The sequence below is a fragment of the Leopardus geoffroyi genome, chromosome A1 (genome assembly GCF_018350155.1).
Source record: "Leopardus geoffroyi isolate Oge1 chromosome A1, O.geoffroyi_Oge1_pat1.0, whole genome shotgun sequence".
Taxonomy (NCBI): Eukaryota; Metazoa; Chordata; class Mammalia; order Carnivora; family Felidae; genus Leopardus; species Leopardus geoffroyi.
The window spans coordinates 117807187-117831994 of NC_059326.1; the positions used below are offsets into that span (position 1 = coordinate 117807187).

Here is a 24808-nt window from a genome sequence, read left to right on the forward strand (position 1 = left end):
GGAACATAGTACATTTGATTGATTTGTGCTAGTAAATTCTTAATTTAAAAAAAAAAAAAACAAAACTAAAAGTCTCTCAGTTCTTTCATAATATTCCTCATAGTTCAAGCCCTCCTTGAATAATCTTTTGTCTTCACATTTTACGCCGGATTATCTATTTAATTTTCACATATATACATAGAAGGGATGGGGGAAAAGAAAGAAAATCTCAACAGTTGAGGACTTTTGGTAGTTTAAAGCTTCCTGATAAGCAGTTCTGCTTTAATTGCTGAAAATGGACCAGTTTTGATGGAACCTCTTCATTTTCTCTAAAAGAGAAACGTGGCATGAAATCGTCCATGGTGCCACCATTGAACCCATCCTACTGCCAGGGTAGATAGGCAAGTTGAAGACAGCGTTTATCCCAAAGAGCCTCATAATCCTTTTCAATACAGTATTTGGGCAGCTATTGTCAGTTGATGAGGGCTTACTTTGGTTGGTAGTCTCTGGGGCCCTGAGGCTGCCGTTTAATTAAGAACACAGGTCAGAAAGTTTTTTCCTTCTACTCTGGCTTCAAATTTTGAACTCTGTATCCTTGTATTAAGATTCTTTTATTTATAAGCATCTAAAACTAACAATGCTAACTTCAGGTTTTTGAGGAATTGCAGGGTGTCTCCTTGAATCAAATTAAGATGAAAACACCAAGACTTGGGAAAGAATTGCAAAGCCATGCCATATTTACTCATTTCTACCCAGACTATAAGTACTAGTTATCCATTAAATACATCCGCTAAAAATTTAACTCATTAATAAGAAATTTGGTTCCTGTTTTTTTAATGATAAAAGTCTTTTATATTTAGCTACCCAGAATTATTAAGAGGTAATTTTTTTCCTGAATATCTGAGTTTGCACTTTCTGTAATTGTAAAAAGTTAGAACCATTTTTGAGACAAATCTTTTTCAAACACTTCCCTCCCTTATTCACTTATATCTCATATTCTTTGTTTACATTTTTTCTTATGACTTAGGGATTGCAACCAGAAACATTATCTGGAAGGTATTCTGTTCTATACTATAGTGATGCCTTTATTCATTGACATTTGTAGAACTTTGATTCAAGAATCAGATTCTCCCTTAGCTGTCAGATGGTATTTCCCATAGCTGTCCTTACAGAAGTCCCTTTAATCTTTCTCTTTTGTTGTTGTTAATCTTGCTGTGGGCCTCAACAGCAAAAAACAAAGCTTCTTGAGATTGGGTATAAAGTAGAGGTAAACTACTTCTAGAATAGAGCCTGAAGAATACTCTTATGAATAAAGTCTTTGGATTTTATACCATTTCATCTAACTACACAGAAGCCTTTAAAACAAACAAATAAAATGCATAAATAATACATAAAAATAAAATAAAATAAACAACCAAACTTTTAACTTCCTGAGTCTCTACTGAGCTCTTTGAGTTTCAGATGAGTGAAGTTTCAGGGAAATCTTTTTTAGGGATCATAAGTTACTCAAGAACATTAATTTTTTGTGTATGAACTGGGGTTTTCCATTTTGACTTTTTTTTTTTAAAAGGAAACCTCTAGGGGCGCCTGGGTGGCGCAGTCGGTTAAGCATCCGACTTCAGCCAGGTCACGATCTCGCGGTCCGTGAGTTCGAGCCCCGCGTCGGGCTCTGGGCTGATGGCTCAGAGCCTGGAGCCTGTTTCTGATTCTGTGTCTCCCTCTCTCTCTGCCCCTCCCCCGTTCATGCTCTGTCTCTCTCTATCCCAAAAATAAATAAACGTTGAAAAAAAAAAATTTAAAAAAAAAAAAAAAAAAGGAAACCTCTAAAATAGTTTAAATGGCCTTTTCCCCCTTTGTTGTTAAATTAACATTGCTAATTTTTTTTTACATAAATGCTATGTGTACCTGTTACTCCATTTATGAGGAAAGTGATTAGAAACAAAATGACACATGCACATTGGTAGGGAAAAAAAAGAGCACAAGTCATTATTTCGCACACTCTACCTATTTTAATTTGTGATATATAAATTGAACAGTCTAACAAATATTGGTTGTTGTTCTGAATGTATTAAATAAACTTGAAAGATTGTCACTAAACTTTTCTTGGTAACTTAAAATGATGTGAGTATGTATATTGATGGATCCCATTACAAAATATTTTCAAATAGGGAAATAAACATGTTGTTAATTTTCTTCAACTTAAGGTGGTAGGTATCAGTTTTATTCATGTATTCAGAATTACTATGGCAGTAGGCTAATTTAAATTGTACATTTCTGTTTGTAATAACTTAGTTTGACTTGAGAAATAAAAAGAAATTTGATAGATTATGCAGTGTTTTATAATGTATGTATCACATTAATTATATATGTATGTATTACATTAATGTATATATTATAATGTATGTGTGTACTTGTATCTTAAATAGCAATTTTGACATGGAAAAAAACAAGTTCTTTAAATTGGGTTAGGTGGCAGCTTTAGTTTCAATAACACATTTTCCTATATTTTCTTCTAAAAGCTTTAATATTTTATTTTCATATGTAGATTTATATTCCATCTGATATTGTTTTTTCTGTATAGTGTAAGATAGTGGTCAAGATGAATTTGTTTTCCTGTATGGATCGGCACTTGGTACAGCACCATTTATTAAAAAGACCATTCTTTCTTCCCTGCCCTACAGTGTCACCTTTGTTGTAAATCAGATGACCATATATGTGTGGATCTCTTTCTGGACTCAGTATTCTAATGTTTATTTATTTTTGAGAAAGAGCAACACAGAGTGAGCAGGGGAGGGGCAGAGAGAGGGAGACACAGAATCCGAAGTGGGCTCCAGGTTCCAAGCTGTCAGCATGGAGCCCGACACAGAGCTTGAACCCACGCATGAACCGTGAGATCGTGACCTGAACCAAAGTTGAATGCTTAACCGACTGAGCCACCCAGGCACCCCTGGACTCATTTTTTTGTTCTTTGGTCTGTTTATTTATCCTTATGCTCATCCCCTACTATTTTAATTGTAGAGCTTATAATCGATATCTCGTAATGTAGGTCCTTCACACTTAACTGCTCTTCAAGATTGCTTTGGTTTTTCTTGGCCTTTTGCATATATATACATTTTACAATTAAATAGGCTTGTCAGTTTCCATAAACTGTAACAAAAGAAACCAGTAATTCTGCTAGAATTCTAGTTAGAATTGCACTGAATCTGGGATCAGTTTGAAGAGCATTAACATCTGTATAATACTGCTTCCAGTCTGTAAACATGATATATCTCTCCATGTAATTAAGATCTTATTTAATTTCTCTCAGTAGTATTTTGTAGGTTTCAACATTGAGTACTTATATATTTATTACTAGATTTACTTCTCATGTTGTTGTAAAAAATGGTCCATATATAATTTTACTTTCTGTTTGTTGCTGGTATATGGAAATACAATTGATGATTTATATCCATCCAGAGACTTTGCTAAATTCATATATTAATTCTAATAGGCTGTCTGTAGATACTCTTGAATTTTCTGGGTCTATAATCATGTCATCCATGATTAAGGACAGTTATTTCTTCTCTTCTAATACTTCTGTCTTGTATTTCCTTTTCTTGCCATATTATATGAACTAGTAGGATCTTTAAGGTAATGTTTGATAGGAAGTAGTGACAGTAGGCATTTTTGTCTAATTCTAATCTTAGGGGAGAAAGCTTTTAAAAATTTGCAATTAATTATGATATTGACTCTAGGTATATTGTAGAGACTTATGATCAAATTAAGGAAGTTTTATTCCTCATTTGCTAAGTGTTTTTATTATCAGTAGGTGTTGAATTGTGTAAAATGCTTTTTGTGTCCATGTGAATACAATAGAATTTTTCTTTTTTCTGTTAATGAGGTGAATTGTATTGATTGATGATTTCAGTAATATATTACAGTAAAATTGGAAGTTAATTACAATTAACCAGAAGAAAAAGAACAGAGAAAAATGTTAATCTTGATGAACTATAGGACTTTTTTCAAAATGTTTGTTTTTTAAAAAAAATGGTGTAGAAATTTAATAGATTTTTAAATATATCTTGTCTAATAAATATTGAGTTCCTTATCATAGAAGTTAATGAGAATGAAGATACATTAAAAAGGGGAAATGAAAGAATTAATTCAGATAAATGATGGCTCTGTAACTGAATTAGTTACCTCAGTTCAGTTACTTGTAACTGAATTAGTTACCTCAGTTCAGTTACTTGTAACTGAATTAGTTACCTGAACTGATTAGGCACATCATAGAAAACAGTACCTGGTAAAACTAATGGGTAAGAATCAAAAGTGCCAGAATAAACTCGTGAGAAATGAATTTTAACTTTTTTATTAAGTTGGTTTTCCTCTTTATAATTGGGAGGAAACTATGGTACAGCTTACAGACACACAGGTGATGTATTTTTGGCTTAAATGTTGTCTTTATGCCACTGTTAATACAGAGTGTCTTTGGTGAACATATCAAGTGACAGTTGAAAAAAGTGTTCCAAGGCATTTGGGAGGGAAGGCAAAGTGATTTAAATGAATCTGCTTAAATAATTAAAAGGTGGATGAATTTAAAAATCATTCTCAATCTCATATTCTTATATGAACAGTTTGGTTCAATTATTCTGTATGTACCCTTAGAAGTATGGCTGGTTTTTGTTTTCCAGAGTTAGTAGAAATCATCTTTTTCCTGCGTTTAGCTAATGGTCAGTTAATTGTGACTTCCTTTTTATTCTGCAGCATATTTTGACTACAAAGATGAGTCTGGATTTCCAAAGCCTCCGTCTTACAATGTGGCAACAACACTGCCCAGTTATGATGAAGCTGAGAGAACAAAGGCTGAGGCTACTATCCCCTTGGTTCCTGGAAGAGTAAGTCCAAATTACCATGTTACTTGCTGGCTGCTTTATGGGAATTAGGGTCTCTTCATTACCCACTTTTGATGTATTGCTTATGATTGTACTAATTCATAAACGTACAGTTAATTTTTTATTGTTTAAATTTTAGTTAACATAGAACGCAGTATTGGTTTCACGAGTACAAGTCAGTGATTCATCACTAACATACAACACCCTGTGCTCATTGCAGCAAGTGCCGTCCTTAGTACCCATCACCTGTCTAGCCCATCCCTCCGTCAACCCATAGTTTGGTCTCTGTCATTAAGAGTCTCTTGTAGTTTGTGTCCCTCTTTTTTCCCCCTTCCATATGTTCATCTCTTTCGTTTCTTAACTTCCACATACGAGTGAAATCATAAGGTATTTGTCTTTCTCTCATTGACTTATTTTGCTTAGCATCATGCATTCTAGCTCCATCTATGTCACTGCAAATGGCAAGGTTTCATTCTTTTTGATGGCTGAGTAATATTCCATTGTGTGTCTATGTGTGTATACACACACATGCACACATAGCACATCTTTAGCCATTCATCAGTCAGTGGACATTTGGGGTCTGTCCATAGGTTGGCTATTGTTGATAATGCTGCTATAAACATTGGGGTGCATGTGCTCCTTTGAATTTGTATTTTTGTATCCTTTGGGTAAATACCTAGGAGTGCAGTTGCTGGATCATAGGGTAGTTCTATTTTTAGTTTCTTGAGAAAGTACAACTGTTTTTTTTAAAAAACAAGTACATTTTCTTTTGGGATAACAAACTCCTACCTCTTCCTGAAAGTGATGTGGTAAAAGTTACAAATCAACAAAAAAAAAATCACTAGTCAGGCCAGTTTAAATTTTCCCTGTGTCTCTACTTCCACCACCATTTTCTCAACTTTCCTGCCCTAACTGAAACGTCTTAGAGCAGGGGCTGATTTAGGAAATACACTGACTTTGCCTTATTCTACACATTTCATATTTTGACGTTAGGTAGATAGGGAGATTTATGGAGAGAATAAGTTCATCTTTATAGAATTAAACTTATGAAACTTATAACAGGGCCCCAGCAATTGTCTAGGTGAATCTCATGTCACCAGTAGTCCAGACCACTCCTATGTCTGTGAGGATATAGTGAATTCGGATCCTGTAGGTTGGGTGTGATGAAAGCCAGTGGGAGATTTTAAGGCACTCTTTGTTCTTGATGTCAGATCTGCAGGTGACTAGATGTGATTTCATAAATACTCATCCAGGTTAAAGCTGATGGCAGGTAGGGCCTTGGGCCAGTATTGGGAAAATGTAGAGTAGGGGCAGTCAGGGTTCCAGACTCATCCCGAGAGGAAACTAGAGTGAACAATAAGAACAAAAACAGAGGTTTAGCCGGGACAGTGCAGTGGCACAGGCCCCAGAAGTTCAGGCCTTAGGGTAGAGGACTGTTGACAGACCATACCTACTATGAGGAGTCAGGCTCCTAAAACCACTACTTGATAGAAATAATAGTTCATAAGCCTAGACTAGGCTGATTCCATATGGTAGTGTGTGCTCAGTTCTTGTAGTTTCCAGGGAGAAACTACCAACCTTCAAGGAGCTTATTGTCTAAGGACAAAATAGTCTTCATATAATACTGGAAGCCAGCGACATGCCTGGCATGTACTCAGTTTCTAGTATATTGTTTCCAGTCCTCACAACAACCTTGCAAGATGGAGATTATATTATCCCCATTTTACAGAATTGAGCCCAGAGAAATTAAGTAATTTGCGCAGTCATAATAGCTAATAAGTAGCACAGGTGAGAGTCACACCCAGGTATTCTAGACTCTAAAGTCCTATGTGTATTCTGTAGTTCCCTTAGATTATATGGTAACTGTCCCATGGAAATAGACCAGGAGATTAGCTCTGATTAATAACAAAACTCCTTAGAATACTTTTATTTGACAAGGATACATATTTAGGAACCTGTTAAACGTTATTTAGCAAACATGTATAGACCACTTTTTTTTTTTTTTACAATGTGCTATGTATTTTGTAATGGATAGGTAGAAAGTTTTGAATAAGGCAGTACTCCTGCTATACAAGAACTTACAGACAGCCGGGGAAAAGGCCCCCAAATACCAATATCTAAGCAGCACAGGTGCCGTGAGCATGAAGAACTGTGACTTTTTACTATGTGATTGTGGGGGAAATGGGATTTGAAGTGGATCCTGAGTTTTGATGGATAAGAACATTCCAAAAGGAAAAGTCCAGAAAGCAGACATGAATTTAGCCGGTGTGGGAAAGGGTCTATGAATGTAGTACTTGATTTTGCTTGAGCAAAGAGTTTGTGACCAGACTATAGGCTGTAGAATGTTTTGAATGCTAGGGTGAGGCATGTAGGCTTGTGTGTGGGTCACACAGAATCTTTGTGAAAGTTTTTGAGCAGGGATATGATAAGACAAGTATGGTGTTTTAGAAACATTAACCCAGCAGCAATTTGTAGGAGGAATGATAGTACAGATACCAAGGTCAGGAAGAACAGTTAGAAGGCACCTACAAGGAGCACCTGGGTGGCTCAGTTGGCTAAGCATCAAACTCTTGATTTAGGCTCAGGTCATGTTCTCACAACGAGTTCGAGCCCTGAGTCAGGCTCTGCGCATACAGTGCAGATTCTCTTTCCCTCTCCATCTGCCCCTCTGCGGCTTGCGCAAGTGCTCTGTCTCAAAAGTAAATAAATAAACTTTTTTTTTTTTTAAAAGAAGGCACCTGCAGCATTACTAGAAATTACTTCCCTGTCTTTCTATAGTATATCTTTGAGTATTTATGAAAAAAAAAAAAAAAAAACCCAATTAGTTTCTAATTAGGCAAGGCCTTATTTTTCCTAATACGAAGTCAGAAACTGGGTACTTAGTATTTTAAAAAAAACAAAACACATTCTTGTAAAAATTTCTTCCTTCCTTCTTTCCTTCCTTCCTCTTTTGAGAGAGAGAGAGAGGGTGCAAGTGAGCAAGAGGCAGAGAGAGAGAAGCAGGGTTTACTTGAAGCAAGGCTTGAGCTCACCCAAAGCAGGGCTCATGCTCACCCGATGCAGAACTCGAACTCACAAACCACAAGATCATGACCTGAGCCAAAGTCAGATGCTTAACCGGCTGAGCCACGCAGGTGCCCCTCCTTTTTTTTTTTTTTTTTAACAGTTTATTTATTTTGAGAGAGAAAGCACTAGTGGGGGAGGGGCAGAGAGAGAGGGAGAGGGAGAATTCCAAGCATCTTCCAGTGCTGTCAGCACAGAGCCCAATTCAGGGCTCAAACCCATGAACTGTGAGATCATGACCTGAGCCAACGTTAGACACTTAACCGACTGAGCATCCAGGTGCCCCTCTTGTAAAAATTTCTAACAGGAGACGAAGTGTGTTAAGTTTGAAATGGAAGCTGCCCCTTACATTTCCGTTTCTCCAGTACACCCTCCCCAGGTGAACCCTAGCTTGTTATGGATTTCCCAGCCTCCTTTCTGTCTGTGTAGGGTGAGTTTGGATTGTCCCTAAAAGTTTTTTTTTCCCTTTTTTTCCTTTTGTGCATTTGAGGAACCTTCATTGGACTGTGTACAAATGTGGCTTTTACTTTTAAGTGTATATTCATATGTGTTTCAGTATTTCAACACATAACAGTACATCAGTTGAAAAGGTGGGCCACATGGTTAATGGTGGTCAGGGTCCTGTTCCTCCTAGACTTGGAGTAATATGTTTTCAAGTTAGGATGGAAAGGATCCTCTCCGCCAATAAGCTTGGAAGTGAGGTTGTTTCAGACCTTTATGCTAATGTGAACAAAATGGTTGTAAAGTTGAGCACTGGGCAGCCCCACAGCCTCTTCATGTGTGGTCTTGCTATTCTTTTTCTCCCATGTCTTATAAAAATTTGAACTTCTTAATTAGGTCCTGGATTACTAATATCTGGGCCCTCAGCAGGCCCTGGGTTACTGATTCTAGAATGTAAGGCAAATTTAAGCCAAATATGTATTTTTCCTTTAGATATATTTGAGTGAATACTTCTCTTTGAACTTTATAATTTTTGAAGTGTATTCTTAAAGAACTTGGGTTATAAAATGAACAGTTCATTTAGAAAACTATAGAGATAGAAGAAAGATTTGCCTGTTCTCTAATTGTATCTTTTATTAAAAGACAAAATGAAATTTTTAACACATACTGAACCTTAATGCTCATTATTTTGAATTGAGCCAAAGCGGTAAATTTTCTCCTTGGTACTCACTTTTATTCCTTTCCTTATTTTTCTTGATGCCTTTCATTTGCCTGCAAATAATTCATCTTGATTTTACCTTTCTCTTTTCATTTAGGATGAAGATTTTGTGGGTCGAGATGACTTTGATGATGCTGACCAGCTGAGGATAGGAAATGATGGGATTTTCATGTTAACTTTTTTCAGTAAGTACATACACATAGTAGGACCACCTCTCACCAACCAGAGTGCTTTGAAGTATGGCCGTATCTGACTGAATTAAAATGACTAGTTGAACTAATATTTTAATACATTGTATGCATTTGATGCCTCTTATTGAGATGTTCAGAACTTAGTATACATTTTTCTTAATATTCCTTCTGTTTGTCTTCTCTTATGTCTATAGAAAATATAACTGAAGTAGTTATGGGGATGCTGTATTTTTACATGAGCTAATAAGTAAGCCTCATCTTTTAGGTCTGCCAGGATCCTTGGCTTTGCTCCTACTCAGACCTGACCTGCAGAGTAGGAATTGAAGACCTTAGTCTGATTGATTTTGCCTTTTTTTTTTTTTTTTTTTGCAAGCTTCTATTTTCTGACAGATCAAAGTCAGCCGAATTTTTTTCCCCTCCTTGATGTTATTTTGCATTTATCTGTTCCTGAGTGTCACTTAGAAGTGAGCAACCATTTTTTTAATTTGCGGTATTAAAAAGATTAGATATAAAGGAAATGCAGTGCTTTTAGAGGCGATGCTATGTAGCTGTCAAGATTCATAGAAGTAGGACAATGAATAACTTGAATCAGATTATTTTATTTACTGAAGTGTAACACATTAATGGGCACAAGTCATAAGTATACAGTTAGGTGAATGTTAAGGCATTTTTGAAAGTGAATAGCAATAGATATGTTTTCTTGTTTGCTTTTGGGAGGAAGACAGAATGGATGTAGGAGGTAAGGGAAGTGTCATGGTGGATGGGCTGGGCTTTTATCCTTGGAAAAACCATTTAAGCAAAAGCAAGTGTAGAAGGCCCTGTTACCATAATAACAGGACATGTTTGACATGTTTTGTTTTTTTTCTTCTCTGCCTTTACAGTGGCATTCCTCTTTAACTGGATTGGATTTTTCCTGTCTTTTTGTCTGACCACCTCAGCTGCAGGAAGGTATGGGGCCATTTCAGGATTTGGTCTCTCTCTAATTAAGTGGATCCTGATTGTCAGGGTAAGTTGTATACCAGAAAAGATAGACCCTTTGAGAAACAAGAAGTGGAATAAGTTTGAATATTTGATTTTTTTTTCACGTGTTGTTGCTTAGCATTATCTCTACATTTAAAATGATTTTAGGTTTGTCTTTATTTTGACTTCATGAAGTTGAACCTAAATCATTTGCAGTTGGTTCATGCATGCAAGTCTTATACTTAAATCTAGTGAATATTGGTGGCCCCAAGGTATCTATCTTACAGGTTGTTCACAAGTTGCTTTCTCTGCTTTTAATGTTTATAATAGGATAATATGTGTGTTTGTTCTGAAATTAGTTGTTTTTATGACAAAAAGAAAGATAACACTTCTTTGGTGTCACATTAAAAACAGGCATTCCTCTCACCCTCTCACTAATTCTACTAAAGTTTTAGTTTATCTTTCTTCTTCCCTCTTTCTTTCACTTTGTTTCTCCCCCCTTCCCTCTCTTCAGAGCTCTCTTCCTCCCTCCCCTCCAGGGTTGTTTATCAATAGCATCAGTGGTTATACCAAAATGTCTGGGAGCTGAAACTGTTTAACAAGTGCTACTCCATTAGGGGACTTTATCTCTACAGTATATTAGAGAGGAATCATCAGTGATCTGGGAGTTATCAGGTAGTCACAATTGTTGAAGTAATTTATACTTAAAAAAAAATCTAGTCTCTTAAAGTATACTGCAATTTCATATAAGTTTATTGCTTTTATAGATAAAATCAATGTATCCATCATAAATTGGCATTATAAACTAATTAATGGGTGTTGACTGACAGCTGGAGTTTTTCAAATTTATTTAACCAGTTGGTAACATTTTTAGGATTGCAAGTTCCTTTGAGAGTCTGGTAAAAGTTAAGGACTTTTCCCCCAGACGGCTAATATATATTCATCTGAGACAAGCCTTCAGGTTAAGAGCCTGCAGTCCTAAAGAGGTTTCTCGTTCCTTCTGTCTTAAATTGTTGTTCTATTAGGAAATAAAATGCTATATTTTAACACTGAGACTGTGTTAAATTCTTGGACACTGAAGCCTCCAGTAGAAAACAGAGATAAAATTAGTTACCAATCTTTTTTTAACTAAAATTTTCAGAGCTGACTAAATTTTAAAACTGAATTGAGTGAATCAACTTGTATCAGGATGGCCTGGTCTGTAACAGAAAACGGGTTCAACATGGCTTAGAAAACCCGTGGAGCACATTTATCTCCCATGAAAATAAGCCCTGACGTGCAGGATAGTTAAATCAGCGTGTCATTGACATCATTAGGGACAGTTGCTATTTCTGCTCAGCATGTTAGTACAGCTGCTCCTCCCTCAGGGTGAAAACGGCCATAGCAGTTTCAAGGCATCACAGCAGAAGCACAGCAGTGCTCAGCAGAAGAAAGACAACTGTTTCTTCTCTTGCTTTTCTCTCCACATGCAAGAAGACCTTAGCAGCCCCCAATTCCCATTGGCCAGAATGTGCCATTATTTGGCAAAGGAATCGAATTATTGTGTTGTACATGATAAAGCTTGCAAAGTAAAGGCATACCTAGAAGAATAGGAACAAAATAATTGGTTCTATCACTGGGTAAGCAAAGTCAAAGGGTCATCAAAACGTATTTCTAGAAGGATGAATATTATGTGGGCAAAAAAAAAAATTTTTTTTTAAAAAACAGATTTGAGCACTGCAAAACAAGGAGTCTGTAAGACAAAATCATATCTCAAGATTGCCTTTCCATGAAAGGAAACGTGTCTGTATATGTCATAACCATTTCAGGTCAGTAATACATAAAATATTTTCATTTAAAAAATTGCAGGAGCTAAATGATAGCATTAGTATGCAAAAGTCTTGTGTTTTGTGTGCCCTTAAGTTGAAACGTGAAATTGTATTTGCTAAGCTGCTATAAAATTGTTTGCTTTATTTTTCAGTTTTCCACCTATTTCCCTGGATATTTTGATGGTCAGTACTGGCTCTGGTGGGTGTTCCTGGTTTTAGGTAAGTGCTTTTAACGTAGACAAAGGAGAGAAAAGATATTCTTAATTTTAGAAGTAAAATTGCTTTTAGTAAACCCTTATCTTGCTTATGATACAGTAATATATTACCAATAGCAAGTATAATTTTTAAAACATTTCTTAAAGGCTAAGTTGTTGTCACCATTAGAGTAACAAGCAGGTTAATAAAAGGTCTCCCAGTGGTAGGTTTTTCCTAACCCATTTGTGTATACTTCTCAGGTTTCTCATGTGACCAGTGGGGCATGCTAATATGACTTTATAGTTTGTGAGTATTTTTCCCCTTGAGAGTATTCATGACAAAAGGGTTCACAAACTTAACCCCAAATTATTTATAGGTATATTGTAACAAATTGAACTAACTGCTCAGGCATGTATGTGGCCAATCTTCAGTCAGATCTGTCAGCAAGAAACAAAATGTATAGTCTTACTAGACATAACTTCTGGAAGAATCATTATTGGGTTTCTAGAACTCTTTGGTTCAGTACTGGTGAGAATAAGAATGATTTTGCAATTAAAAGAATATAATACGCTAGGCATTTCAGGTTGTTCATCTTAAGATTATCTTTTTTTACTCTGTATTTAAAATTTTTTTCTTCTAAGACATTTTAAAGCAAAGAAATGAACAGTGGCGTGAATAGTTTTGGCTTCTTCTTTCTTTGTGAAGAAAATATTTATGATACAATAACTGACCACCATCACTGTTGTCATTTCTATAGAACCATAGCAGGGTCATCCTGTTCAAGATAGTATAATTGCCTCGCTCACTTCTATGATATCGCTTTCTCCTGTCTCCTGTTTTGGGCCGCCTTGTTACCTCCTTAATCAAGATCCTTGGTGGCAACGCTACTAATGGGTCTAGTTAGCACAGTGTAGCACCCATGCCCAACAGGTGCTTAATATATTCAGGACCTACCTGCTTTGCCTAAGGTGATAGACCATGCATTGGTGAACCTAAATTTTACTTAGAAAATACAAATCTTATATCACACCATCCCCCACTTCCCCAGTAGCATCATCTATTCTACTAATAGTCTTTGGAATTCTAAGGAAAGATAAATCATAACCCCCCCCCCCTTAATCTTAAGGCACTTAATAATAAAAATGACCCATAGAAGAGTTACTTTGGAGGAATAGTTTCTTGGCTTGCTTATTCTTGAAAATGTATCTTACGAAAAAGGGTGACTTTCCTTTATACCCCAAGCCTAAATTCAGACAAGTCCTGAATGGACCAAAGGAGAGGCATTAAATATGTATTTTTAGGTTGATTGTTGACAACATAGATAATTTATAGAAACTTAATGAACTGATTTCCTTCCTTTATTAAAGTTTCTTGGGAGAAGAATTTACCATACTTGCAATTAGTCATTCTGTTTATCTTACTGCTTACTAGTAAGCGAAAAAACACTGACACTTAGGATATAACTTGTGCATTTGGATCCAATGTTTAGATCATTTTGGGAATTTCTCTTGCAGAGAGAACCAATTCTTGGGTGTTTTGTTATTTTGTTTGTTGTTTTGCTAGGAACAAGTCTACACAGAGCTCTCAAGCTGGCACTCCATGAGCTAAATCTAGCCTGTAGTTATCATTTGTTCTACAGTTATTTTCAGAGGCTTTTTAAAAATTAGTTGCTGTCACTTACAAATCAAGAGTTTCCATATAAAACGTCTCAATTTTTTGACTTTTCTTAAAAATTGGAATATCTAGCAAAACAGGCCTATATTTCCACCTGGCCCCCACCCTTTGACTGGAGCTGAGTTGTAGGCATCCACTCCATATTTTTTTTTTTTTTTAAATGTTTATTTTTATTTTTGAGACAGAGAGAGACAGAGCATGAACGGGGGAGGGTCAGAGAGAGAGGGAGACACAGAATCGGAAACAGGCTCCAGGCTCTGAGCCATCAGCCCAGAGCCCGACGCGGGGCTCGAACTCACGGACCGCGAGATTGTGACCTGGCTGAAGTCGGACACTTAACCGACTGCGCCACCCAGGCGCCCCAGCATCCACTCCATATTAACCACTCATTTCACCAGGATTCCACAACCCAGCACGTGATGGGGTAACCCCTGCTCTCTAGTCACTTACTACTTTTGCTGCCAAACAGAATGGGAATGAGGAGTGCTTGCTGAATGGGTACAGATTTTTTAGGGGTCATAAAAATGTTCTCAAGTTAAGATAATGGTTTTGGTTGTACAGCTTTATATTTCTACTAAAATTAAATAAAGCCAGTGAATGGTATACATTAAATGAGTGAAGCTTATGGTATGTGAATTATATCACCATAAAGGTGTTTTTAAAATGTCTGTTAAGACTCAGGGAAGAGCTTTGAAGGAGGAAGGTCAGAAGAGAGTGAGCTGTCATTAGAGGGGGCATACCCCCTTCCCGGGGGGAGGAGGGGGTTGGTTGTTACAAGAGGTGAAAACTGAATGTAAATAGCTTTTGGTGTAGACTTACAAAATCAGCCTCACTCCTTCAGTGCCTGGTAAATAAAGGGCAGAGTGAACCCTACTTGTATATATATTTTTAAGAATAGAGAAATTAAATTTAGAGTTGAGAATGTAAGAATTGCTATAAAAACAAAAACAAAACGAAACAATATAAAAAGAATTGCTGTAATAGGTTAAGGGGATCCTGACACCTAGTGGACAGCATATGTACAGTTGACAGAAAAAAAAAAACAAACCTTGACAAGACGGATGGGTTTTTTTTTTTTTTTTTTTTTTTTTCTTGAGAAAAATATTTTATAACCTGTCTTTTTTGGGGGGCTTAATTATCTTGAAATACTGCTTTGGAACCCAGAAGGTAGGTTTTCATAATGCCTTTCAGTGAGGTTATCAAATAATAGAGGTTTAGCTCTATCTTATTTTTTATTTGCCTTTTAGACCAATTAGATTCTGAATGTGCAAAAAGACTTTCATTTGGGCTCTCAAGATTATGTCTTCTCAATGAGAAATGGAAAATTTTGTATGGAAATCCTTTGGAAATTGCTCATGTTTTGATAACTTTTAGCAGAAAAATGATGAAATAGTGCTATCAATAGGGATATTTCTGTGGGGAGGGTGTACTTAATACAGAAATTATAAATTCATTCTTGATTTTTCTTTTTTAAATCAGGTTTTCTCCTGTTTCTCAGAGGATTTATCAATTATGCAAAAGTTCGGAAGATGCCAGAAACGTTCTCAAATCTCCCTAGGACCAGAGTTCTCTTTATTTATTAAAGGTATTACACAAAACGTTATTCTAGTCCCAGTATAATCACGTGATACATTGCCAATTTTTCTCCACGATCAGAGTAGAGTATGCCCTCTGTAGTTGGAAATATAGAGAAGGTAAGGAAGCCATAGTCCTTGCCTTTTTGGCAGTTTCTAGTTTAGTTAAGGCGTGTTTTCATTAAAAGCTGTTGAAATGGGCAAGTTGGAAAAACTACCATAGGAGAAAACATTATCTCATGTTCTGACAGTATAGAAGAGGCAGGGGTCTTCATAGTCTTTGGGAAGCTAGGATATTTGGCTGTTAACTACGGGGTCCAGGATCTTTGAATTCTGAATCCTGAAGCCACTGCTTATTGTACCAGCTCCAGAGGATAGCATTGAGAAGGAGCCTTTTAGGCCTAATCACTTGGCTGTAATTACATAGGTCCCCCAAACCCCAGAGCTCCAATGGGAAGAAACCATTGTCTGCATGAGGAACTCCTTTTGCCTAGGCTACTTACAAGCCCACTAAGGCTTCCGTCTCTTAAAATTAGTCAGGAGACTTTCCTGGTGCCCTTCTTCACGTTCACACCCTGACATTACCACTCTGGTGGTAAGGAGGGTCAAACCCAAGGAAAGGAAGGGGAATGGACCTTTATCTCTGCCTAGAAGAGGAGGACTAAGCCCTGCTAAGGCTCCTCTTTGATTCCTATGTGGTTTTCTCCAGAGCTTAGCTGCATCTTCCATCTTTAGCTGCAAAAAGGAAGAGCTATGGAATCTTGGGAAAGAGTATACCAGAGAGAGTCCTCTCTGGTAACAAGATCTAATAGGACTTCTTGGACTTCACTTTGTTCCTTTAAGTTTGGGATGGGTGGGTTGTGGAGAGGAATCTCGAACTACCCTAGGGGCTAGGTTAGTTGAAGATCAGACAAGGCTTTGGGGCTTTTTTTGTGTGTTTTTTGTTTTTAAAGATTTTATTTTAAAGTAATCTCTACACCCAACATGGGGCTTGAACTCACAACCCTGAGATCAAGAGTCACATGCTCTTCCGACGGGGCTAGCCAGGGACCCCCTGAAGATCAGACAAGGCTTTGTTTTAAAGGGTGTACCAGTTGACATCCATCTTAAGTGATACGCAAAAATTGGATAGGGTGGGGTAGATTTCAGAATCACCTAAAGCAGAGTGAAGAGTGTAATAGAGGCAAGGAAGTATGAAGCTTGCTCAAGGGACAGCAGTTTGATTATAGCATAAAGGAGTGTTGAAGGTCAAGGCTGGCAAAGCCAGCTTGAGACAATGGTTTCAAATATCTTGAGCACTAAGCCCATTTGCAGTGGAACAGTAGAATGCATAGAGCAGCCCTTAAAGTCCAGGGACATGTTGGTTCAATGCAAGCTAACCCTTTGTGAACATTAATTTGTTCTCTATTTGCTGTGGGTAGTCATAGTTAACAAAAGTAATCGGATGCTAAGAGTGGAGTTCTCCATGTTGAAGATTCATGATGGTATCAGGATGTGTGCGTCTAGAAAAGAAACTACCCACCATAATTAATTTGCCAGGTGATGTGAGACAGCGTTAAAACTTTTTTTTTTTAATGGTTATTTATTTTTGACAGAGACAGAGACAGAATGCGAGTGGGTTAGGGGCAGAGAGAGAGGGAAACACAGAAGCAGAAGTAGGCTCCAGGCTCTGAGCTGTCAGCACAGAGCCTGACGTGGGGCTTGAACTCACAAGCTGTGAGATCATGACCTGAGCCAAAGTCGGACGCTCAACTGACTGAGCCACCCAGGAGCCCCAGCATTAAAACTTTTTAAGCAACAGGGATGCCTGGTTGACTCAGTCAGGAGAGCATGCCCCTCCTGATCTTGGGGTCGTGGTTTTGAGCCCCGTGTTGGGTGTAGAGATTACTTCAAAACAAAATCTTCTAAAAGATAGATAAAAGTTTTTAAGAAACAGAATAATATGAGAATTTCTTGAATATGACAAATTGCATTTAGCATTTCATATGTATAATTAAATGTATTTATGTAAATAACAGAAAGTTACAGTGATAGATGAGGTCAGATATCTGCATGGTAGAGTATATTCCTAAGGCATTTCTTACAAAAGTTAAAGCATGCAAAGAACTTAGGCTTGTATTGGTTAAAGTAAATTTCTTCAAGGCAGTATGTACTTTGATTTGAAAGAAAACTTTGTTCCTTAAGAGTGCCACATGTGCTGATTTTTTTTCTTTTTTTTAAAAAAGAAATAAAACATTTAAAGTAGGTTTTATTGCGTGTTTAAAAGTATGTGGCATATCTTGAATTTGAATTAGGTTACAAAGTCTGGACTCAGATGGACGTTGACACTGCTGGCCTAATGCCCTAATGTGTTTTTGTGTCTAGGACATCCTAACTTTAAGAGACTTATCAGATGTTCTGTGTAGTTTTATGAAGTTACTATTGTCCTCTTTTTTCTTTCCTCTCCATATCCATATCCATATCCATATCCATATCCATATCCTTATCCTTATCCATATCCATATCCATATAATTGGTAACTATTTCTAAGCCTCACATTTAACTCTTACCTGCCAAAGATTCAAAAGTTAATTCTTTTGGGTTGCCATGGTTCTCCTTACAAAGGGTGCGCAAATCACCCATAGATTTCCCCTAATCCATTGATGCCCATATATCCTGAGGGGACAGACTTCTTTCTCTCTCTCTGTCTCTCTCTGTCTCTCTGTCTCTCTCTGTCTCTTCCCCTTTTAATTCTTTTAAAGTGATCTCTGTTTCCAGTGTGGGGTTCAGATTTATAACCCTGAAGTCAAGAGTTGCGTGTTCTACTGACTGAGCCAGACAGGTGCCCCCTTATTTCTCTTTTTTAAAAAATAATAGATTCTATAGGTCTAGGCAAATGGTAGCTTTGAATTTCTGAATGGACCGAGATCACACTTCTATTCTCTTCATTCTTCAGTTAGAAGGAAATTTCAATGTTTCTTAGGGGATTGCACACCTTCCTCATCTTGTTTCTAACACATAACCAGTAACAGCCAGGTTCAGAAGAAAGCCTGAACTTCTCAGTTTTCCTGTATTGTTAGAGACTGTATTGAGTGGCTTTTGTTCATAAAAATTGGTATTGTTTTGTTTGGATTTTTAAAATTGTCTGAAATGTTTTATAGGAGTATTCTAAATGTAAAGCAGAGTATGGGATTATGATTTGCAGTAGGCAGTCCTTAGTACTAATGCTAATGGAATTGTGAAGGGACATTCTAGGTCCCTGCGATTCTCTGTATTTTGGGGTCAGAAGCCTTATTGTGCTTTAGGAGTTGTCAGAAACTTAGAGCATCTCCAGGTGAAGGGCATCTTAAGTTTCTTTTCTTTTCTATCTGACTTTGCTAGTCTAGTTGATTTGAAATCATTTCTGACATGCCCAGAGGATTCAGAGCTCTAAATTAGGGGTTTGGAGGCTTAGAGCCGCATTTAGAATTCTAATGACTTCCTTACTAATTGTCAGTATCCCCAGAGTGAATCTGAAAAGCCATAATATCCCATGGGACTGAATTTCCTTTGTCCATTGACAGGGATAAGAACTGTTCATCTAGATCCAAATGTAGAATGTTTCTCTAGTTGAGAGGAAATTTAATTTAGTTTGAAGTTGTGCTAGCAAACCATCATGTAAGATGTGAAGATTTTATTTTCTTTCACTGAGACTTCTTAACTTTTTTTGATATATATGTCACTAGTTAAAAGCTAGCTGTAGGCTTACTTTTTGCCAGAAAGACACAGGTAGGTACTTTTTAAAATAGCTTTGCCGTAACAGAAAAATAACTTAATTTCCATGCTGTTCTAAGGTCTGCCATTTTACTGGAAAAGGGTACAAGAATAGTGACTTTTCTGTTCAGGTGACCCAAAATACAGGACACACAAACAAACAAACCTTGAAATGACCCCAGAAGGCCTCTTTCTAATCAGCCAAAGTAGATGTTACAAAAGCCGAACAGTGAGGCTCATGTACTGCTATCATAGGGGCAGCTCTCAGGTTCCCTTTTGGAGCTCATTTAAGCTTAAAAAGGAAATCTGGTCTCCTGCCCCACAGCAAGAAAAGCCAGAAGGAACTGCTAAATGTAGGCCCGGTGGCCTCAAGAAGTGAGTGACTGTGAGGAAGCAGAAAAACAGAATGTTCCTTCTGTATTGTTTCCAAAGAAACAGATACCTTTCAGAAACCTCTTTATCTGAAATGGTCAAAAATGTCGTGTTCATACTTTTTCTTATTTACCATTTTACTGGAAAATAAATTTTTATGGAGTACCACTTCCTCTGATGCTGCCAAGGAACTGAGGGTTTAGCTGCAGTAGTTGGAATGTGGTAGCACAGTGAACTGGTATCAGACACTGCTCCAGAAGCACTTGTGCCTGTGAAGCCCAAAAGATTTTAAATTGTTATTTTAACCACATATAAAATAGGAGGGAGGGGCACCTGGGTGGCTCCGTCGGTGAAACATCTGACTTCGGCTCAGGTCATGATCTCACGGTCTGTGAGTTCGAGCCCTGCGTCGGGCTCTGTGCTGTCAGTTCAGAGCCTAGAGCCTGTTTCAGATTCTGTGTCTCTGTCTCTCTCTGACCCTCCCCCCGTTCATACTCTGTCTCTCTCTGTCAAAAAATGAATAAATGTTAAAAAAAGAATTAAAATAGGAGGGAAAAGTTTGTAAGCCCTGGCATTAATGAGATAGGACGCTTTACAATTAGATAATGATTCCTGTGACCTGTACCTATTAGTTACCAGATATGTAAAATTTTCCCCCATATGATGCTATTTTTCCTTTTCTATGATGTTTCCCTTTCTATAATCTTCCCCCTCCTCCTTAATACTTCTCTTAATTTATTAAAGGAAGTTCACCCCAAGTTAAAGTTAGATTTGTTGGACTATGTTGTCAAGCAGCAAGACAGAGAGAGAGACCGTGCGTGAGCAGGGGAGGGCCAGAGAGACAGGGAGACACAGAATCCGAAGCAGGCTCCCGGCTCTGAGCTGTCGGCGCAGAGCCCGATGCGGGGCCTGAACCCATGAACCGTGAGATCATGACCTGAGCTGAAGTTACACACTTAACCGGCTGAGCCACCCAGGCGCCCCAGTGGAATTTTTGCTAAAAAAATTCATATAACATTCAAGAAGAAATGGTGGTTTTCCTCTTGAGATTAAATGATCTGTAGGCTGATGGTTCCTTTTGTTTCTAAAGTGATCCGATCTACGGTTTAGTAATGATGTCCAGAGTCCCTAACAGCCTTCTTTCCTCCAGTTGTGTTCCACCATTGTTTTTGTGACATCTTATGAGTCAAGTCTGTCTGGACAGGCCTCCAGGTTTAAGAGAGCAGTAATAATTTTCATTTGGAGACTGTATAGTGATTGAGATCACCCACTATTAACCTATCTAGACTCCTTTAGTGGAATTTTATTGTTTGTTGGGTGGTTCTGACTTTGAGGGATCTAATCAACCTCTGTGGAAGCAGCATGATCTAAGGCAAGTGGTCAGATCGTTACCTGGACTATATCATATGTTCTTGCAAATTCTAGTATTTTAATGAATAAGAACTCTTACATCATTTTTCATCTGTTAATGGAAATTAATAAAGCTGAAGTTACTTAAAATTGTAGTAAGTCTAGCCTCATTGCAAAAACCTCCACTTGACATAGGCCTGCTGATAAACTTTTTGCTTCTGCTTGGTTTTTAGAGTTCCTTATGTTCTCATGTCTTTGTCACTGTACATTCTGAGGTCTCTCAATCTAAAGAAAAGTTGTTCTTGTGTCACTGTTACTGGTTTACTTGAATACCAACTGAATTTGGAATTTGGAAAAATATGAACAGTTTAAAAAACCATATATTGATTTCCTCTGTTGTAGCTTCTCTGCATTTTGTCAGCCTTTTAAAGATTTATGCAGTAGTCTAATCAGAAAAGATAGAAAAGAAAGGGCTAGTTCTAGCTTTTACAGTAACCTGGACAGGTAGAAAAGTAAGCTAAGGGTCTCCATATGAGCCCATCCAACTCTCCCTTGGTGCATGATACCACACAGTTGTTTCTCAAATATTTATGAAGTAGTGTGTGTGTCTTCAGTGTTGTTGTGTGTTTTTTTTTTTGCATTAACATAGGGAGTCACTTGTACGTTTTCCTGTTAATTCCATGAAAACCAAAATGATTAATTATGCCAAAACAGAAATGCCTCAAAGTATTGTATGAAAACTGCATTTAAAATACAGAATATATGGGGCACGTGGGTGGCTCAGTCAGTTAAACATCTGACTCTTGATTTTGGCTCAGGTCAAGAGCCCTGAGTCAGGCTCTGTGTTAACAGCCCAGAGCCTACTTGGGATTCTCTCTCTCCCTCCCTCTCTGTCCTTCCCCCCATGCTCTCCCTCTTGTTCTCTCTCTCAAAATAAATAAATAAACTTAAAAATAATATGCAGTATATGGGCATTGTTTTGAGAGTGTTTATTTCAGTCATGTATATTCCTTTTTAAAAATCAGTTTTTTGGGGTCTCTGGGTGGTTCTGTCCATTAAGTGTCTGACTTCATTCAGCTCAGGTCATGATCTTGTGTTCATGAGTTCGAGCCCGTGTCGGGCTCTGTGCTGACAGCTCAGAGCCTGGAGCCTGCTTCGGATTCTGTGTCTCCCTCTCTCTTTGCCCCTCCCCGGCTCACGCTATGTCTCTCTCTCTCTCTCTCAAAAATAAATAAACATTTAAAAAAATTAGTTTCTTTATCAAATTTTTTCAGAAATATATGCCCCACAATACATTGACTTTTTTGTCTGATTGATTGAAAGAAGTATCTGTGATACCTGTGAGTTTACAGTTATTCTTTAACTTTGTGGTGCTCTAAGTACAGCATGACATCATTGGCATCCTTTGTGGAAATCTTCCTTGTGTGAGATCTGGCAGAATTGGCAGGGTAAACAGGAGCTTCAGGTGTATTAGGAAAATTACCTGTGCACTTGGATTCTACCGTCTCTTAGTCCCCAAGTTTCAGTCATTGCTGTGGAGGTTAAGTGCAGGATGAAGGAAGTGTTACTTGCATTTCATTATGTTGTTAGGACGTTTGGAGAGACAGATCGATCCCTGGCTTCGTGGGCTTTAGAGAAAGCGGTCAAGTTCTTCCTAGTTCTAGAGTCCTTGGTATCTTTAAGAACTGAAATGTTAATGTTTATTGAATAGTATGATGTCAATGTATAGTAATCTTAAAGCTATGTTAAAATCTACTTGTGTCTGCAAACATCCTGCCTTCTTTTGTGACTACATCCTTCTCTTGGCCAAAATAACAAGCTAACTAGAGTTTCAATATTCAATATCCTTCTCTGGCAGATGTTTTCTGGTAAAGGCCTTCCTGCGTTTATGAATTCTCTCTCAAGAAGCAAGAGAACACCTGCAGGAAGTGAATCAAGATGCAGAACACAGAGGAATAATCACCTTCTTTAAAAAAATAAAGTACTGTTGAAAAAGATCATTTCTCTTTATTTGTTCCTAGGTGTAAAATTTTAATAGTTAATGCAAAATTCCATAAACTTTGAATCATTAGTGGTTAATGTTTGAAAAAGCTCTCGCAATCAAGTATGTGATGTATTAATAATGCCTTATCTATTGTTTGTAGTTATTTTAAATAGCATGAGCCTTCTCCCTGTAGTCAGTAGGGGGCAATCTTGCTTTATTCATCCTCCATCTCAAAATGAACTTGGAATTAAGTATTTTAGTGTAAGATATGTATAATGCTGGCCATTTTAAAAGGGATTTTCTCAAAAGTTCAGATTTTTGTTATGACTGCATTTCTACGCATAATCCATACTTGCTGTTAAAATTAATCTAGAAATTTATTCATTTGTACTGTGAACACCTGGAAGCAAAATCATAGTGCAAAATGCATTTAAGGTGTCGTCAGGATTAAGTTAAGTTCTTAATTGGTGAATAATAAGCATTAATTTTTTATAGTCTGTATTCTAAATTTTGCAGTACCTTATTGTTCTGTGTTATGTACCTAAGAAATTGTAAAGGTGTTGTCACTATAAAATAAAAAGGACAAGGACAATTGCAGCTTAATTACTAAAATACAGTTGATACTTTATTATTAAGAGTCCTTTTCTTTCTTTCTTTCTTTCTTTCTTTCTTTCTTTCTTTCTTTCTTTCTTTCTTTCTTTCGTCTCCTGATGATTAGGCCAGGGGCTGGAGTAGGGAGGGTATTAGATATTAAGGAGCAAAGAAAGAATTAGTTTGGAACTTTTGAGATGATCCCTAACATACTGTAGTACTACTTGCTTTTATAATGTGTTAGCAGAAACCGATGAGTTATAAATGTAGAATGATGTGCTTTCTGCCAAGTGGTAATTCACCTTGGTTTGCTATGTTAAAACTGTAAATACAACAGAACATTAATAAACGTCTCTTGTGTAGCAACTTCTGCTGTAGATTAGTGTTTAATTTCTTGGTTTGCATTTGTTCATTGCCAAGGCAATTTTTTTCTAATCTTTATTCATACAGATTCATGCAGAATCATTCATTAAATTAAAAAAAAAAATTGGTTTGGAGCCAATTTTTTTCTTTTTCTTTTTTTTTTCAGCACAAAAAGTTCCCTTCTGTTATTCTCAGTACATTCCTAAAGATGTATGTGAAAATTGGTTCTGCAAAAGATAATGGACTAAATACAGAGGAGTTGTAGAGATCTTAAATCACTCCAGAACTCCCAATTATGCTTCATTTTTTAGACCTAATCCTAGATAGTTTATTTCCAATATTTTCTGCATGTTTCTTGCCTTTGCTCTTTTTCTCATTTGAGCACTATCCACTAGTTTAAGCCCTATGAGAACCCAGCTGAGGCGAAAGACTCCTCATTCCTCCGTTTCTATTCTTGTCCCAGTTGTGTTAAATTTAAAGTCCCGTGGTTCTTACAATGTCAGCCATTTGATGTGTCCCCCCCCCCCCCTTCTTCCACTTACTAAGTAAAATATAAAGAACAAATGCAGCATGCAGCAAGATGGTCATGTAACTCACAGATCACCAGGGTGTATGGCAGCTGCAAATGTTCTTTTATCTCCTGCATGCAAATATCTGGGATCAGCCTCAGAAGTCTGTTTAGGGGTGTCAATATGTAATGCATAGAAGTGTAGGTTGTTTGAGAGCTAAATAGGAGAATTGAGGGCCTCCTGGATGGACATTTCAATGATCATTCCAACTTGTTTGTTATTTGTAATAGTTATATATTCTTGTTCAAAAGTTATATTTTGCAGTAGATAAGCAGGGGGTTTTAATGAAAGTCTCTTTGAATCTCTTTGAATATTTTTACATTTTGAATTAGACTATGCCAACAATATAATTTGGAAAATTTTATAGCCTATA

General features: G+C 37.2%; 1 protein-coding gene and 1 long non-coding RNA gene across 2 annotated transcripts in view; one reads left to right on the top strand and one right to left on the bottom strand.

Moving 5' to 3' along the window:
- Window positions 1–23869, top strand: part of NDFIP1 (Nedd4 family interacting protein 1) — a 56589-nt gene extending 32720 nt beyond the window's left edge. Inside the window, exons 3-8 of the mRNA XM_045492123.1 lie at window positions 4723–4853; window positions 9170–9257; window positions 10145–10269; window positions 12184–12250; window positions 15380–15485; window positions 22787–23869. Of these exons, the coding sequence (XP_045348079.1) occupies window positions 4723–4853; window positions 9170–9257; window positions 10145–10269; window positions 12184–12250; window positions 15380–15483 (515 nt within the window). The 3' untranslated portion in view covers window positions 15484–15485; window positions 22787–23869. The remainder of the gene's footprint in view (window positions 1–4722; window positions 4854–9169; window positions 9258–10144; window positions 10270–12183; window positions 12251–15379; window positions 15486–22786) is intronic.
- Window positions 4000–4326, bottom strand: LOC123605356. Its single transcript, XR_006715732.1, has 2 exons — window positions 4225–4326; window positions 4000–4158 (listed from the first exon to the last, which is right to left on the bottom strand). It is a non-coding gene; the product is annotated as an uncharacterized LOC123605356 (long non-coding RNA).
- Window positions 23870–24808: the final 939 nt, after the last annotated feature.